A 15,261-nucleotide genomic window follows, 5' to 3' on the forward strand; every position below is an offset into this window, starting at 1 on the left:
TAATAACACACAGACACACACACACACACAAATAAAAATAAACAATCCAATTTGCAATAATCTAACAAATGTAAGTTTTGACGGCATAGCTAAACAATTACAATGAAATTGCTTTCATACTATACAAACAAATACATTGATTTAGGAATGCAATAACATTTATCTTAATTAAATACAAACAATCAATTAAAAAAAGAAAATACTGAAATAGTTTATATAAATGATACTGGTGAATTCAGTGATTAAAAAATGTAATTAAAAATAAGCCTTAAAACCAATTGTATGAAGAAAATCGAGGACCTACATTTATCAAATAAAATTACACAAAAAGGAAATAAACTAAATATTTAGAAAACTGTAATTAAATAAAAAGTAACGACGCAACAAATGTTCATCAAATAAAGTTAGACTATGTAATTCAAAAGGCGAAAACTTTGTGAAGGGGGTAATTGAATCATTTTAATTAAATTGCTCAAAATATGAAACGTTATATAAATTAAATGGGATGGTATTAAATGATTTGAATGAAAAAGTAGAAGTGAGCTATAAAATAAATTATATATTTTTAATTGGAGGAGTTAAATAATTAGACCAGTAATTACATTTATTAAATAGGGGAACTAAAATAATTAATAATTAAATGAAATAATACATTAACTGAAAAATGAATTAGATCATATTAAATTCAATAAATGAAATAAAATGACTGACCCCTGTGAGGATAAGCGGCTGAGAACATGGATGGATGGATTGAAAAAAAAAATTAGTACAAAAATTTACCAAGGAACAGATTATAATAAAATGAAACGGCACTACAGTTCACTATAATCTCAGTTGAAATGTGGCAAAGAAATAATTTCAATTAAATTACATGAAAAAAATTCTGAAATATGTATAACAAAAATTAAATCACGTCGAAAGATGAAGTGAAAAAACATACTAAACATAATGATATACCGGGGGCTCGTGGGAGTGGGAGGGGGGAGTGAAGATGCGCGTTGCATGCTGGGATACAATCAGGTTCGCTCTGACAAGATGGTAGAGCACAATTTTGCTGTCAATTGTTACGAAAATTAGCTCACCTCGACGTGTTGTCCCTCTTCAAAACAAGTTTAGTTCAACCTTTACGAACGTGGACAAGACTTTGTTTTTGTTTAAAAAAAAAAAAACCGAGGCGACGTAAATAAACAGTGAGTGGACGGCATGGTGCTAAAATATGTTTTTTTTTTTTTTTTTGCAGCGTCACAGACACGCAAAGCGGATTTACTGCCTGCTCACTTTTAATAATTGCCCCGCCACGGTATGTGTTCGTAGAGCTACCGTGAAAGCGTTGGTTAATCATTTAAAACTTGACATTTTTTCGTGTTTGCCCGGCGGAAAAGTTGAATGTCAAGTTGCCCTCGTGACGTCACGGCCTGGGCTGGAGTTGCAACACAAGCATGTTGTGAATAATAAACATTCAAAACCTTTTTAAAAAAAAGTGATTTATAGGAATTTAAGGCTTTACCAATTCGTTTGACATTTTTGCCCAAGTGCAGATTGGTAATATTTAAGATTTTATTTTTGTTTTGCTATTGTTTAACTAAAATCAGTTCTTGTACTTTTTCTTACATGTTATTAATCCGTCAAATATCACTTCATTTGCACAATGCATCGGTCGTAATGTAACTATTTTTTTGAAGAGTTCAGATCTTTCACATTATAGTATGAAATTCTTTCTCCAGCCACCAGAGGGGGCTTCCTCTTAAATGAAAATGTAATTCTCCATTGGTATCTCTATTTCCTAACTTCAAAATTATATTATTTATTTGGTCCGCTGGATTGTAAATCATTATAAATTATTCTTTCCGTGACTAAAAATTTTTACAAGCTATTACTCCCTTTTCCAAGAATTGCTAAAAGACGTCATCTGTGAGCGAGAGAGAAAAATAAATTTCATTTTCAAGTGTAGTATGAAAGCCATTTTACCCAAAATGTAGTATTTAACCCACGTAGTAGCAAATAAAAATATGTATCCCTCCAAATCCCGAACATTATGGCCAACATTAAAATACAGTACTGTATTTAGCCAAAGTGTTCACCCAAACGAGAAGTTTTATTCCTGAAACATATCATTCTGAGATATTGTAACATTAAGTACAGTTTAAACGTTAACTCCGTGCTTAAATTCATCTTAATGGTTGTATTAAAATATATAGCGCATACCCTTTAAATAAAAACTGCACCGTACGTTTCAAAACAAAAAGTTCCGAGAGAAAATCCACTTAAACTGTACTTAAAAGTGATTCTTTCATGGGCCACTAGATGGAGCTCATGTACGTATAACGTGTCCTTTGCGTATTCACAATTGAATAAGTAATGGTACTCAGTCTTCAACCAGTCAGATTCAGAATTTGCCTTCACAGAGCCAGAGTTCTGGCCCTTTTCCCTGCCCTCACTGGTTTGGTCAGCGTGAAACTCGTTCCTACTATCGTCCACTAGCAAAACTGGTTACATTTAATAATCATCCTCTCTGACGATTGTTCATGTTCTTGTATAGGTTCTATAATTGTGACGTGATAGTGGTCATATTAAGAACTGGATGAAGTTTTTAAGTAGATTTTTCTTTCAGGGGTATCGTCCACTGGGCCTGAAGAAGGTTTCATAATCCAGCCGAATGTAAGTCACATCCCGATGTAATTGAAGACACCGCACGAAATTGCTTCGTAATATGCACATCAGCCTAGCGCTAAATATCTTTGGCGACAGGAGCAGATCAGCGGCAAAGAATCTCATCGAGCGCTACTTTCGGCAGTTAACCGACGGATGCGGTAACGACGACTGCGACAATGAGTTTTGCGCCTCGTGTCGCCGCTTCCGACCGCTGGATAAAAACGCGGCGGCGGTCCGAGCGCTGGAGCTGTTTAAGGCCAACGCCAAACTCTGCCGTCTGAAAACGTCACCGGCGGAATCTGACCTCCAGCTTCTGGATCTCAAGGAGGACTTCGGAGGTACTGTGAAGCTGATTTCGGGTGTTTGCGAAGCGTGATTATCTGTGTGAATTGTCAGAACTGAATTCGAGCCGGGGAAAATCCTGATGGAAGAAAATCAAGAGTTTTCAGTTCGTCTTATTTTGTTTTGGATATTTTGTTCCAGACATCCATCACCTCACCGACAACACAGTTTGTATGATTCTGAGCGTGTGTGAAGAGGAAAGGGACTACTCCGCCCTCATCCGCGTCATTGGCCGGGTGTTCTCCAATGCCAACGCCCTGATAAGAAGTTTCCGGAAGGATGACCCAGACTCTTCCAAGCAGAAAGACGGGTCTTCTGAACAGCCGGGCACCTCTGACGAGGTCACCGTCGACATTGACTCGGTGCGGCGTTTCTACGAGCGAGTCCAGACCATCGAGCAGGTCGAGTCGGCTCTGGTCAACGCTCTCATCAACCTCACTCCCAACGTGGAGCTGGACCTGGAGTACCTGGAGGCGTACGAGACCATCCCGGACTACCTAAACATCTTTGTCATCCTGATGGAGAACGGCAACCTCCACAGCCCGGAGTACTTGGATGTGGCGCTGCCGCAGTTGTGCAAGTCCATGAGCAAGCTTCCAGTGGCCGCCCTCACCCGACTGTCCAAACTGTGGTCAAAATACGAGCTCCCGCGCATTCGCCGCATTATGGAGACCTTCCAGCAACTCATCACCTACACCGTGGTCAGCCGGGACTACGACGGCGAGCACCTGGTCAATGACGACGACACGGTGGTGGCCGCCTGCAAGTGCCTGAAGGTGGTCTTTTACGCCAGTCTGGTCGGAGGCGACGTCGACACGGAGCACAACGACGACGACGGAGACTCCGAGGCGACCGACTCGGACGAGCTCAGCCTACACGAGCTTCTGGGCGAGGAGCGCCTCTACAAGAAGGGTCCTGAGGTGGACCTACTGGAGAAAGAACTAGGGGTCCGGCCAATCGACAGCAGGAAACCCCTCATCGCGTTTGAGGACTTTGTCAACGAGTCTCTGAGCGACGTGGTAGAGATGGACAAGGACTTCACCTTTTTCAAGGTGGATGCGGAAACCAAGTTCTCCTTCCAGACCTGCCCCTTTGTCCTCAACGTGTTCACCAAAAACCAGGGGCTGTACTACGACAACCGGATTCGGATGTACAGTGAGCGCCGCCTCACCGCCCTCTACGGCATGGTGCAGGGACAGCAGCCCAGCCCCTACCTCAAGCTCAAAGTGCGGCGGGATCACATCATCGACGACGCCCTCGTCAGGGTGAGTCAAAGTGATTGTTGACCTTGTTCATCGTGTAAACATTTTTGGGATCGTAGTTTGCCGTAAATTTATAGTTTAAAGTAATGATACAGCACATTTTTTAGCAGTTTTAAGGGCAGTTTTTCCACTATTGGCGGCAGGACTCAGTCCCAAATCCCCGCGAAGAGTGGGGATTACTGTAGAAGTGAAAACCCGTTTACCTTTTGCCATTCCCGCCTGTGTCGCAGCTAGAGATGGTCTCCTTGGAGAATCCGTCGGACCTGAAGAAGCAACTCTTTGTTGAGTTCGAGGGTGAGCAAGGTGTGGACGAGGGCGGCGTTTCGAAGGAGTTCTTCCAGTTGGTCCTGGAAGAAATTTTCAACCCCGACATCGGTAAGATGTGGATTTCCGACACGGCTTATCCTGTTCAAGCAGTATCACGTGGGATAGGAGCCTAGAACTTGGACGGATCGTCTTTGAAAAACACAGGATTAACATATCGAGAGAAAACCGTTCGCACTGTCGTCAACAAAATATTTGAATTGCGCTAACGCGGAAGACAATGTGGAGTACGCCAACGATTGATTATATCTGTCTGCTTTTGACGTTGCGACTGCGTACACAGGAATGTTCGCCTACGACAATGACACCAGGCTCTTTTGGTTCAACTCCTCCTCCTTGGAGAACGAAGCCCAGTACACTTTGGTGGGCATCGTGCTTGGCCTCGCCATCTACAACAACTGCATCCTTGACGTGCACTTCCCCATGGTGGTCTACAGGAAGCTCATGGGCAAGAAGGGGACCTTCCCGGACCTCCTCGACTCACATCCGGTACGGTTGCCGATCCTACACAGTGAATACTCGGTTCTCGAACATCTCCGTTCTCGAACAAATCGGTTTTCGAACAAAAATGTTGAGATTTTTTTTCGCTTCTGTTTTCAAACAAAAATCAGTACTGGAACGCCTGCGACAAGACCCGGAAATGACATGACGCGCGTGGCCCGACCAGCTGACCCACGACGCGCGTCGTGCGTTGTCATTGTGTATAATGCATCCGCTGTACGTAGACGTGGGAAATATCGATTGGGTTTTCGAACAAATCGGTTCTGGAACGGATTGTGGTCGACCACCAAGGTTCTACTGTACTTCCAACCGCACTCGTTATATTAAGCCATGAATGGACCGCACCATAAGTTTAAAGAGTAAATTTGGGGTCCCTACATGGTACAGTCAAATTTTATGTTTCAGGTACTGTACCAGAGTCTGAAGGAACTGCTGAACTACGGTGGAGATGTGGAGGCGGACATGGCGCTCACCTTCCGGATCTGCCTCGCTGACCTTTTCGGAAACCCCGTGTTCTACGACCTGAAGGCAAAAGCAGAAGACATTCCCGTTTCCAGGGAGAACAGACAGGTAACGGGAAATACCGTCAACCCTCATCCATCACGGGGGATATGTTCCAGACCCGACTGCATGAAGTAAAAATTTGCCTGAGCACCTGTTTTTACTTTCTCGCCGTCAAGAAACGGGAGACTGTCGTATTTAATTGCTTTGTGGAATCCCAAAGAACGAGTCTCCGTATAAGAACTTCAAGCTGTTTGTTTGCCGCTCACAGTTGAAGTTTGCGATAAAACCGAGAATTGGACTTGGTAGATTTGACCGCCCCGAATTTTTAAAGCGGACAGTCTTATCTCGGCCGACAAATATCTGCTATCTTCACCCATTCGTGGGCAGCGTCCCGTTTTTGGGACATCATGATTTTCACGCATTATATCTATTTCCCTTTCCTTCCTGACCCAACATGGCTGCCTCAAGTACATATGGAGTGTTTTCCAAGAGAAGAAAGGGAGAAAGTTCAGTACGCAACCAAGTTTGTCTTCAAAATACGAATTATTAATGCATAAGTGTCGTTCTAGAATATGAATTAATTAATAAACATATCTCTAGTATGTACCACTTCACAGAACTGATAACATACCCGTCCCAGTTTTGGGACGCTGCCCGCGAGAGGGTACATCTTCTTTGCCCTTTATTTTACGCGTTAAACGAAAATGAAGTGTTATTTCCTTGACATGAATGGGTTAATGCTAATGTGTCAAGTGAAATGCCATAGATGGGCTAATGGACATTAGCATTCATGTAACGGTAATTATAAACATTTACCGCTACTTTGACACATAATGTCGCATCACATACAAACAGCAAAATCCGACAATTGTGAATTAAAGATTTTAATGTGACATTACAATTTCAAATCACATAATTAGGTAAATGTTGACAAATAATGTGATGCGCCATAGATGGGCTAGCGTAGATGTTCCGGGAATGATAAACCTTCAAACAGCTGCTACTCGGAGCAACAAAACATGCCAAGGCACTTTTCACTGGCAGGAGTTTGTGGACTTGTACACCGACTACATCCTGAACACGAGCGTGGAGAGGCAGTTCCGTGCGTTCAAGAAAGGCTTCCTCATGGTCACCAGTGAGTCCCCAATGAAATACTTGTTCAGGCCCGAGGAAGTCGAGCTGCTTATCTGTGGAAGCAGGGTGAGAATGCGACATTGTTTGTGAGTTGTTGTTGTTGTTGTTGTTTTCTTCAAGCCGCTTTTTCTTGTCCTCAAGCAGAAACTTGACTTTGAAGCTCTGGAGAAGACGGTGGAATACGATGGCGGTTATACCAAAGATACGCAAATCGTCAAGTAAATGTGACTTCTATGTTTTCTTTTGTGTGCCACGGTGGGCGACTGGTTAAACCATGTGCCTCACAGTTCTGGGGACCGGGGTTCGAATCCTGTGCGGAGTGTGCATGATCTCCCCGTGCCTGCGTGGCTTTTCTCCGGGCCCTCCGGGTTCCTCCCACATCCCAAAAACATGCATGTTGGGTTAATTGAGGACTCTGAATTGCCCGTAGGTGTGGATGTGACTGCTAATGGTTGTTTGTGTGCCCTGCGATTGGCTGGCGACCAGTTGAGGGCGAACCCCGCCTCCCGCCCGACGAATATAACTGGGATAGCTTCCAGCAGTCCCGCGACCCGTGTGAGGATAAGCGGCTCAGATAACGGATGGTTTGGATGGATGTTTTCTTTTGTCCACAAAAATAATGAAGTTCATTTTTGAATACTTTTTGTGGGGGTGAGGTGTAAAAACCTCAACATTTGGAGACACAAGATAATTTAATAATTGACAGTAATTGTTTGCCAAAGGAAGTAATAGATAAAAATCCAACTGTCATCCTCAGTTTTGGTTTTATAAAAAGAGGAAAAGAAAGAGACGCAAGAATTGCAATGATTATTGGGATGGTTGTTTTCCTAGGGATTTTTGGCAAACGCTGCATTCGTTCGGAGAGGAACAGAAGAGGCTCTTCCTTCAGTTCACCACCGGCACGGACAGAGCGCCGGTCGGCGGCCTCGGCAAGCTCAAAATGATCATCACCAAAAACGGCTCGGACAGTGATAGGTACGGACCGGCATCCTTTTTAAAACAAATTAAGATGATGCTAAACTAACCTCCCGTATTAGTTAAGAATGGTACAGGTAAAGCATATGGCATCTTAGCGCCCCCCCCCCCCCCCCCAAAAAAAAAAAAAAAAAGACTATGGCAAGGAACATGCCCTGCATACTACTTATCCTAATTCCCACCCTACAGAGCGCCCCTGGTTATAAGCCTCACCCAGTAACATTTGTAAAGGAAATACCATTTGGTACATACATACGCCGCAGCTGTGTAAAAACCTCAAGTGCCCAAATTGAAACCGACGTTGAAACACGAGATTCTTACAAAGAAAGACAGAACACAGAGAGTTTAACACTACCGCCCTCGTGCTAGTGCTAACGCCGCGCGCGCTAACAGGACCTGTTAAATAAAAAAACACACTGGTAAAAAACACTGAAACACTGTGGTAACATGCTAGCACAGCGCTAAAGTTACTTCCTCGGCACATAAATTACACCGGTCTCACTCTCACCTTTTCCGCTCGAGTGCCCCCTTGTAGCCGTTAGGAAAAAACTGCACAAATTTGCCGCATCACCGCATAAACCGCAGGATTGAAAGCGTGTGAAAAAAGTTGCGGTCTATAGGCCGGAAATTACACTACATTACTACATATCCAAATCAATGCATACATCGTACACATTTCACTCCTTTGCCATTTCTTGTGCCCACATTGAAACCCACATTGAAACACGACATATTTACAAAGACGGTACACAAAGAGTTCAACGCTAGCGCCGCTGTGGTAATGCTAACGCTAGCACTGCACTAACATGGCCGGTTAAAAAAAAAAAAAAAAAAAAACTACCAGTAAAAATCACTGAGACACGGCAGTAACACGCTAGCGCACCGCTAACAGGGCCGGACCGGTAAAAGTCACTTCTTCGGCACATGTATTCCACCGGTCTCAATCCGCTCAAGTGCCCCCTTGCGGCCGTTAGAAAAAAATGCAAAAATTAGCCGCATCACCGCATAAACCGTAGGGTTCAAAGTGTGTGAAAAAAGTCGCGTCTTATAGGCTGGAAATTACGGTATTTTTATATAGCATATTTTCCACACTATAAGGTGCACCTAGGAGGCTTTAATTTTCTTAAAAGACGACAGTGCGCCTTATAATCAGGTGCGCCTTATATATGGCTCAATATTGAGGCTTTAGCGCAGCTCCATCTAAGAGATGCATAACGTAAGCCCAGCCTCTACTGTCGCCTCTATTCTATGCGCGTTATTATACAGTGCGCCTTATGTATGGAAAAAAAAAGTTTTAAAATGGGTCATTGAAGGTGCACCTTATAATGTGGTGCGGTTTATAGTGCGGAAAATACGGTAATCAAATCTAGCATCGCCCGATCCAACACATCCCGCACATCGCGCGTGTTGTCTCGCAGGCTGCCGACGTCGCACACCTGTTTCAACGTGCTGCTGCTTCCGGAATATTCCTCCAAGCAGAAGCTGCGCGAGAGGCTCCTCAAGGCCATCACTTACGCCCAAGGCTTCGGAATGCTGTGACTCCGCCCCTGGCGAGGTTTTATTTCGGGGCTACCGACCCGGTATGCCTTCACCCCCTACTGCAAACCTGTGCCTGCAAAAATAATTCACCGAGCCTCACAATGGTGGAACTTATTGTCTTCCAGGTGTGTGCGTGTTTTTTTATATTTGCAAAAAGGTGTGTAGGTGCGCTTTAAGATGTGACAGGAAATGATCCTTTGCACCACCATCAGACATTTTGAATCAAAACTTCAACAAGCTACGTGAAATGCTAACGCTATGCTACCAGAGACGTGATATCCACTGGTTCACGGAAACTTGTCTTTTTTTTAATGTCACGTAGCCCTAAAAAAAAATGCACTTTTAGGATAATGTTTTGAATTTGTGTAATGCTATGCTAGCAAGTGATATGTTTTCAGTCTTGTTGTACAAGGGACAATGAAGTTAGGATATAATAGTCATGTACAGAGAGGTTGAAATGGATTCACCCCACCCCCCAAAAAAGGGTCACTAATGCGGAGTCTGGGTGAAAAAAAAAATGCAATTACTTTAAGCCATCTACAAAGTCGTGGTGGGATGTCGTTAGCTCAAAATGCTAATGCTTTGCTAGCATGTTTTGCTAACCTGGAAGCCAAAAGGTCATTTTAGCATGAATTATGTATTTGGTGATTTGCAATGTTTTGAATTGAAGTGTATGTTACTCTTTAGCGAAGGCCGTTTGTGCGCGTGAAAGACGAGACGCTGGATTTTTACACGCTACGTGTGTTTGTTTGCGATGAAGTCAAGGGACACTCTTGCACAAAGTGGGCGGGGGTAAGGATAAGAAAGCCCAAGCAAAGATGCATTGGTCAAATTTTGCAGGTAGATAAAAGTGTGACATAGCGAAATTACAGTGTGACAAAGAAGACTGATTATGATGCAAAGACAATAAAAAATTGAAATGTTTTTTTTTTTGTCCTCAGAGTGTATCAGGACCTCGTTGCAGGTATACGCTTTTGCCAGGTTGCTCACTAGCTACACTAGGTAAAAAAAACAACGAAATGTCAGAAACAACCATCCGTTTTCTGAGCCGCTTATCCTCACAAAGGTCGCAGGAGCCTCTCCCAGGTGACTTCAGGCCTCATTTGTTTCACAGCCAATCGCAGGGCACAGATAAACAAACTGCCGATCATACCTACGGGCAATTTAGGTTCTTCAGTTGACCGACCGTGCACGCTTCTTTAAAAAAATAAAAATAAAAATATTATGATGTGGGAGAAACTCATGCAAGCACAGAGGGGACATGCAAACTCCAGGCAGGCGGGGTCGGGATTTGAACTCTGTTCCACAGAACTGTGAGACAGACGCTGTAACCAGTCGACATGTCAAAAATAAGAATAATAAAAATACATTTTCTGTCGTAGGTCAAAATAAATACATAAAAAACTGCCGTAGGCGTTCGACGCAATCAAATATATCAAACATTTATGAAATGCTTTAGCTGACTGAAACAGGAACAACAAATAGTTTTCAAAAAGAAAAATGGACTCCTATAAAATAAAAGGAGAAAGGATGACAAAAAAATACAAATGAAAATAAATAATGAACCAATAATAGAATATGAAAATGAAATGTCAAATAAAACTAATAAAGCAAAATGGACTCCTATAAAATAAAAGGAGAAAGAATGACAAAAAATACAAATGAAAATAAATAATAAACCAATAATAGAATATGAAAATGAAATAAATATCAAATAAAACTAATAAATCAAACGTGTAGTGTTCATTTATTATCCTCGCGTTTCTCACCGCACTCAAACGCACCAATCCTGTCCTTGTCGTAACAGCCACTAGATGGCGCTGCGTAACAATGCATTGAGGCGACACCCAAATTGTCCGATTATTTTCTTTCTGAAAGTAAAATGAACAGTTTTTACTCTTAATCCCATGATGTTAAGTATTTTTGAATAATCAAAGATGCACAGTTAACCCGAAGTCCTGAAGAAAATCAAAATGCTTGTGTGCTGCTGTTAAAAAATACCAATTTTTGACATAAATTGATTGATACGGACAGTAATATATGGGTCCACTTGAACAATACACAAATGAGGCCTTTGTGAAGATAATAACGCTCCAATTTAATATTAAAAAACGTTTGTCATCACCGATCATTCACATAACCGAGAGTTCTATAATCTTTGTAGACATATTTCATTTCTTCACCCCGAAAATGGGTTCATTCATATTAACAGTATTGCTCAGATGATGGATGGATGGATGGATGGATGGATGGATGGATGGGTTCTGTTTTCAGCACACGCGCACACACAAATCTCAGCCTGCGTCGTCATTGGTGCGCTAGACCGCCGCAACCCGGTCCAGATATCTAGTGTCACTCAGAACCGACAAACGAAAAGTGAGAGAGAGAGAGACCCAAAGAGAGAGGGAGAGGGGGGGGGAGAGAGAGAGAAAAGTGATGCTGATCGTCACCCCCGCGCAGATGAGGATGCTGTCGGCCCCGTCCTTCCACGATCTCGGCCATGCGCGCGCTCGCGTCACCCGCCGCCTCCGTCCTTAAACGCCGACGATGAGGTGCCGATCGACGCATCCCACCTCGCGCGGAACCCCGAGCCCAAAGTAACCGCTTTGCAACCTCTCAGGTCGTATTTGGAAAAGTCTCCGATGCAGAACCCCGCACCAGCGCAGCCCGGGATGCTGAGCCACTGCCAGCCGACCTTCGGCGACTTCAGAGCGGACACGTGGGCGCGGCGTGCCGGAGCCACCGGCTTCGGAGGAGGTTACGTTTACCAGCACCACCAGCAGGCGGACTCCGACGCCAAGCGGCCGGCCGACGGCGCCGCCACGCCGGGCGTCAAAGCGCATGTGGCCGCCAAGGCTCCGCGCTCCTGCTTCACTTTCCCACCGGTGCAAGGTAGGATTCGAACAGTACTCGCACACACTGTACTTAAGTAGAACTACAAGTAAAGAAATACAGGATGTGTAAAAAAAGGATAATAGTACAGGCTGAAAAAGACAAAAGTTAAAAAGAGCTTTTCTTATTTTCCCTCTCACTATCTGTCATCAACACAATGATGAACAAAGATACATTTATTGTAAATATTGTTGCCGAAGTACTTGGAAAAAATGCTTGCGTGTTTTTTTTTCTCATTTTCCGTTTTCCTCCCACGTTCCCAAAACATGCGAGTTAGATTAATTAAAGACTCTTAAGTCAGGGCTCACTTAAATGGCCCCCTGCTAAAAATACACAGACCAGTGTTTGGACTTTGGGATTTCCTAGGAATGTTGTGGAAGTCGTCAATTGAAAATTCACAGAATCAACACTGTAGCGTGTCGATACTTAGAATTCATATCTCGTTAAATCATTCTTGACCATCATTGTCAGATATCGTTAACGCAATTACGTGAACATAAAACTTTCCCATTGCAAAATTCTGACCCGAGGTATGGGCAAATGTTTTTTTGAAAAGTATACAGATTTGCAAAAAAAAAAAAAAAAAAAGAAAAATGATAAGCTTCTATTTTGATTTAAAAAAATCAATATTTTATTTAAATGAACAGTTGGGTTTGAGAAAATCCTGACAACAAAATTCCCAACTGCAAATACATATAAATCTTAATTAATTACATTTATTGACAGAAAATGAAATAAGATCATTATACCAAAAAAAAAAATGTACAGAGGGTTTATATATAGCAAGTTAATGCTCTGAAAAAAACTCAAAATTTTAGGCTGTTAATTTTATCGTAAAATACTAGCTACTAGTTGCATTACTTTCAGTATGTTTACAGTAAATACAGTAAAAACGGCAAATATTTACTGTAATTTAACATGTGCCGAGCCAGGAAATTGCAGTATGTATGTAGCGGTGGAATTGCGTTACAGTATTTTTATTTTTATTTTGACACTTGTACTGTGAAAGTTATGCAAGTCACATACTGAACATTTACACCTGACATAATACGTACTGTGGTCCAAGAATGAATGGGGGGAAAAAAATTGATCAAAACTGAAAGAAAAACTTGAAAAAGTGAAACGCAAATCCTGTCATTTGCATTTTATGCGAGTGAAATGGGGGGGAAAAATGCTTAAAATCTGAAATCCTGTACTGTAGTTTTGAGGCAAAAAATCTGAGCTTTTTCACGTTTTGAAAGGAACATTTGGTGATGTCGACTTCTCTTAGAGTGTACAGGTGTACCTAATCAAATGTCTTGTAACCGCGCACAAAACAGACACACACACACACACACACACACAGAAGCTTACGTTTCTTTCTATTTATCATTTCTCATATAACAATTTTGTGTAAACAGCACCCTGGAGTTCAAAATTTGACTACAGTACATCCTGGCTTGATCCAAAGTCATTAAAGCCATCCGAAATGAGAAAACACTGAGCGGATCAGAGATTTTGTATTTTAATCTTTTAATACAGTCAATTATAAACGTATACAAATACAGTGGCAGCAAACAATCTTTGGAAATATAGAAACAGAATTAAAAAAAAAAAATCTTCTTTGATTTTTCAAGGATATCATACTGTACGTCCTTGACACCAATAACCTCGCGCGTCAACATTTTTTAGCCAAATCCTTGAAAAATGTCCAATGCCTCCGCAAGGGTGTGCAAAGTACTCAGACCAAGCCCAACGATTTCGAGGAAAACCGTTTCTCCGTTGGGCCGCACATGTCGCGCATAGCAAAAACCGCCGCTGAGCAATACACGGAACTGTGACTGACTGTCAGTTCTTTGGTTGAAGTTCTGATTTACATCCTAGAGCTGGGGTGTCGTAGCTCACGCTATGTCATATTCTAAAATTCATAATCGACACAGCCCATGTGGTTTGCCTGCACTGCCCTTGGAAGAAAGACTTTGGACTCCCATTTCCTGGACTGACTGCCCTTCAGTCACTTGGGTAACCCCCAGTCGCTTTAAAGTCTGCGGCTGCGGCTATCGGATATTTTTACAATCCAGCATTTTACGCATTAGCCCACCGATTAATGGAGTTGTCGGATAAAAATATGTGTATGCCAATTCTGCTTTGCAACAGATACTGCACTTTGCTCTTGAGGTGAGAACTAATCCCAAACTTTGTACATTTTCTGTCTTTTACGGACTCTTCTGCGCCGGTGTGCCAACTTTTCCGTGCGTCACCACTGTAGCGTTAGTCTGTTTGGAAAAACAATGCCTGCCAAGCTTTGAGGCAACCATTTTGCCTTGACTTGCTTTAGTAATTGGATTATTGAAGTTATTTGATTAATTGTTTCAATGAGGTCAACTATATGATCCGCTATTCCCCGCCGGTGGCGAGGGGCGGGGGGTAGCTAGTCAGTTCTGGACCCGTGGCAAACCCAGTGATGGCGGGCCTCCCCTTGTGACAAAATTCCTTTCCACACAAACTGTACTAATTACATTTAAGCAAAGATTTTGAATATTGATTTAAAAAGAATGAATTTGAGGGGAAAAAAAATCTCCCAAAACCTGAGCTACATGAAGGTTTATGGTCACGTTCACCGGAGTTTTGCACCACTTCCGTACCTGACCCAAATTAAAAACTGTTTGGGAATTGAGGACACTAATTGCTGAAGCGTTCTCAGTGGAATTCTTTCCCATTCTTGCTGAATGGACAACTTCAGTTGCTTATCAGTCTGCCATTTCTGGTATATTTTGCGCTGCATTCAATAGAAGACAGGTCTGGACTACTGTCGGGACAGTCTAGTACTCGCACAATTTTTCCATGAATCCATACAGAATGTGTCTTGGCATTGTCTTGCTAAAATAAGAAGATATGTTCCTTGAAACGACGTTTCTTGGATGGCTGCGTTATGCTGTCCTAAAACCTTTCGGCATGAACGGTGCCCTGAAAGATGTAAAAGTTAGCCACACCACGGTTAGTAACACACCCCCATACCATTACAGATGGTAGCTTTATGAACTTTGTGGTGTCAACAAGCTGGATGATCCTTTTTCTCTCTGGCCCGGAGGCTCCGACGTCCATGAGTTCCCAAAACAATTTGAAATATGGACTCACCAGACCGCAGCATACTTTT

The 15,261-nt window shown here is 42.6% G+C and overlaps 2 protein-coding genes across 7 annotated transcripts in view; both read left to right on the forward strand.

Annotated features, from left to right (window-relative positions):
- The first annotated feature begins 979 nt into the window (after positions 1 to 979).
- Positions 980 to 10,049, forward strand: ube3a (ubiquitin protein ligase E3A). Of its 6 annotated transcripts, none has more exons than XM_061825571.1 (12): positions 980 to 1,020; positions 1,241 to 1,300; positions 2,612 to 2,658; positions 2,749 to 2,990; positions 3,136 to 4,259; positions 4,487 to 4,631; positions 4,864 to 5,069; positions 5,487 to 5,651; positions 6,630 to 6,785; positions 6,864 to 6,937; positions 7,551 to 7,694; positions 9,113 to 10,049. In XM_061825571.1, coding segments are annotated over exons 3-12 (2,379 nt in total). In that variant the 5' UTR covers positions 980 to 1,020; positions 1,241 to 1,300; positions 2,612 to 2,656; the 3' UTR covers positions 9,234 to 10,049. The 6 variants fall into 6 exon arrangements, with proteins under 6 accessions (XP_061681555.1, XP_061681557.1, XP_061681552.1 ...); XM_061825572.1 differs by having other exon boundaries at positions 998 to 1,110; XM_061825573.1 differs by lacking the exon at positions 1,241 to 1,300 and having other exon boundaries at positions 982 to 1,020.
- Positions 9,292 to 15,261, forward strand: part of LOC133503699 (zinc finger protein GLIS1) — a 133,350-nt gene continuing 127,380 nt past the window's right edge. Inside the window, exons 1-3 of the mRNA XM_061825563.1 lie at positions 9,292 to 9,358; positions 11,694 to 11,785; positions 11,854 to 12,125. Coding sequence (XP_061681547.1) covers positions 11,781 to 11,785; positions 11,854 to 12,125 — 277 coding nt within the window. The 5' untranslated portion in view covers positions 9,292 to 9,358; positions 11,694 to 11,780. The remainder of the gene's footprint in view (positions 9,359 to 11,693; positions 11,786 to 11,853; positions 12,126 to 15,261) is intronic.

Source organism: Syngnathoides biaculeatus, chromosome 7 (assembly GCF_019802595.1).
Source record: "Syngnathoides biaculeatus isolate LvHL_M chromosome 7, ASM1980259v1, whole genome shotgun sequence".
NCBI classification, from domain to species: domain Eukaryota; kingdom Metazoa; phylum Chordata; class Actinopteri; order Syngnathiformes; family Syngnathidae; genus Syngnathoides; species Syngnathoides biaculeatus.

Bases quoted from the DNA above. Each gene is read 5' to 3' on its own strand.
- ube3a (XM_061825571.1), top strand. The intron at 4,260-4,486 runs GTGAGTCAAAGT...CCTGTGTCGCAG, and splicing joins TCGACGACGCCCTCGTCAGG to CTAGAGATGGTCTCCTTGGA. The intron at 6,938-7,550 runs GTAAATGTGACT...TTGTTTTCCTAG, and splicing joins AAAGATACGCAAATCGTCAA to GGATTTTTGGCAAACGCTGC.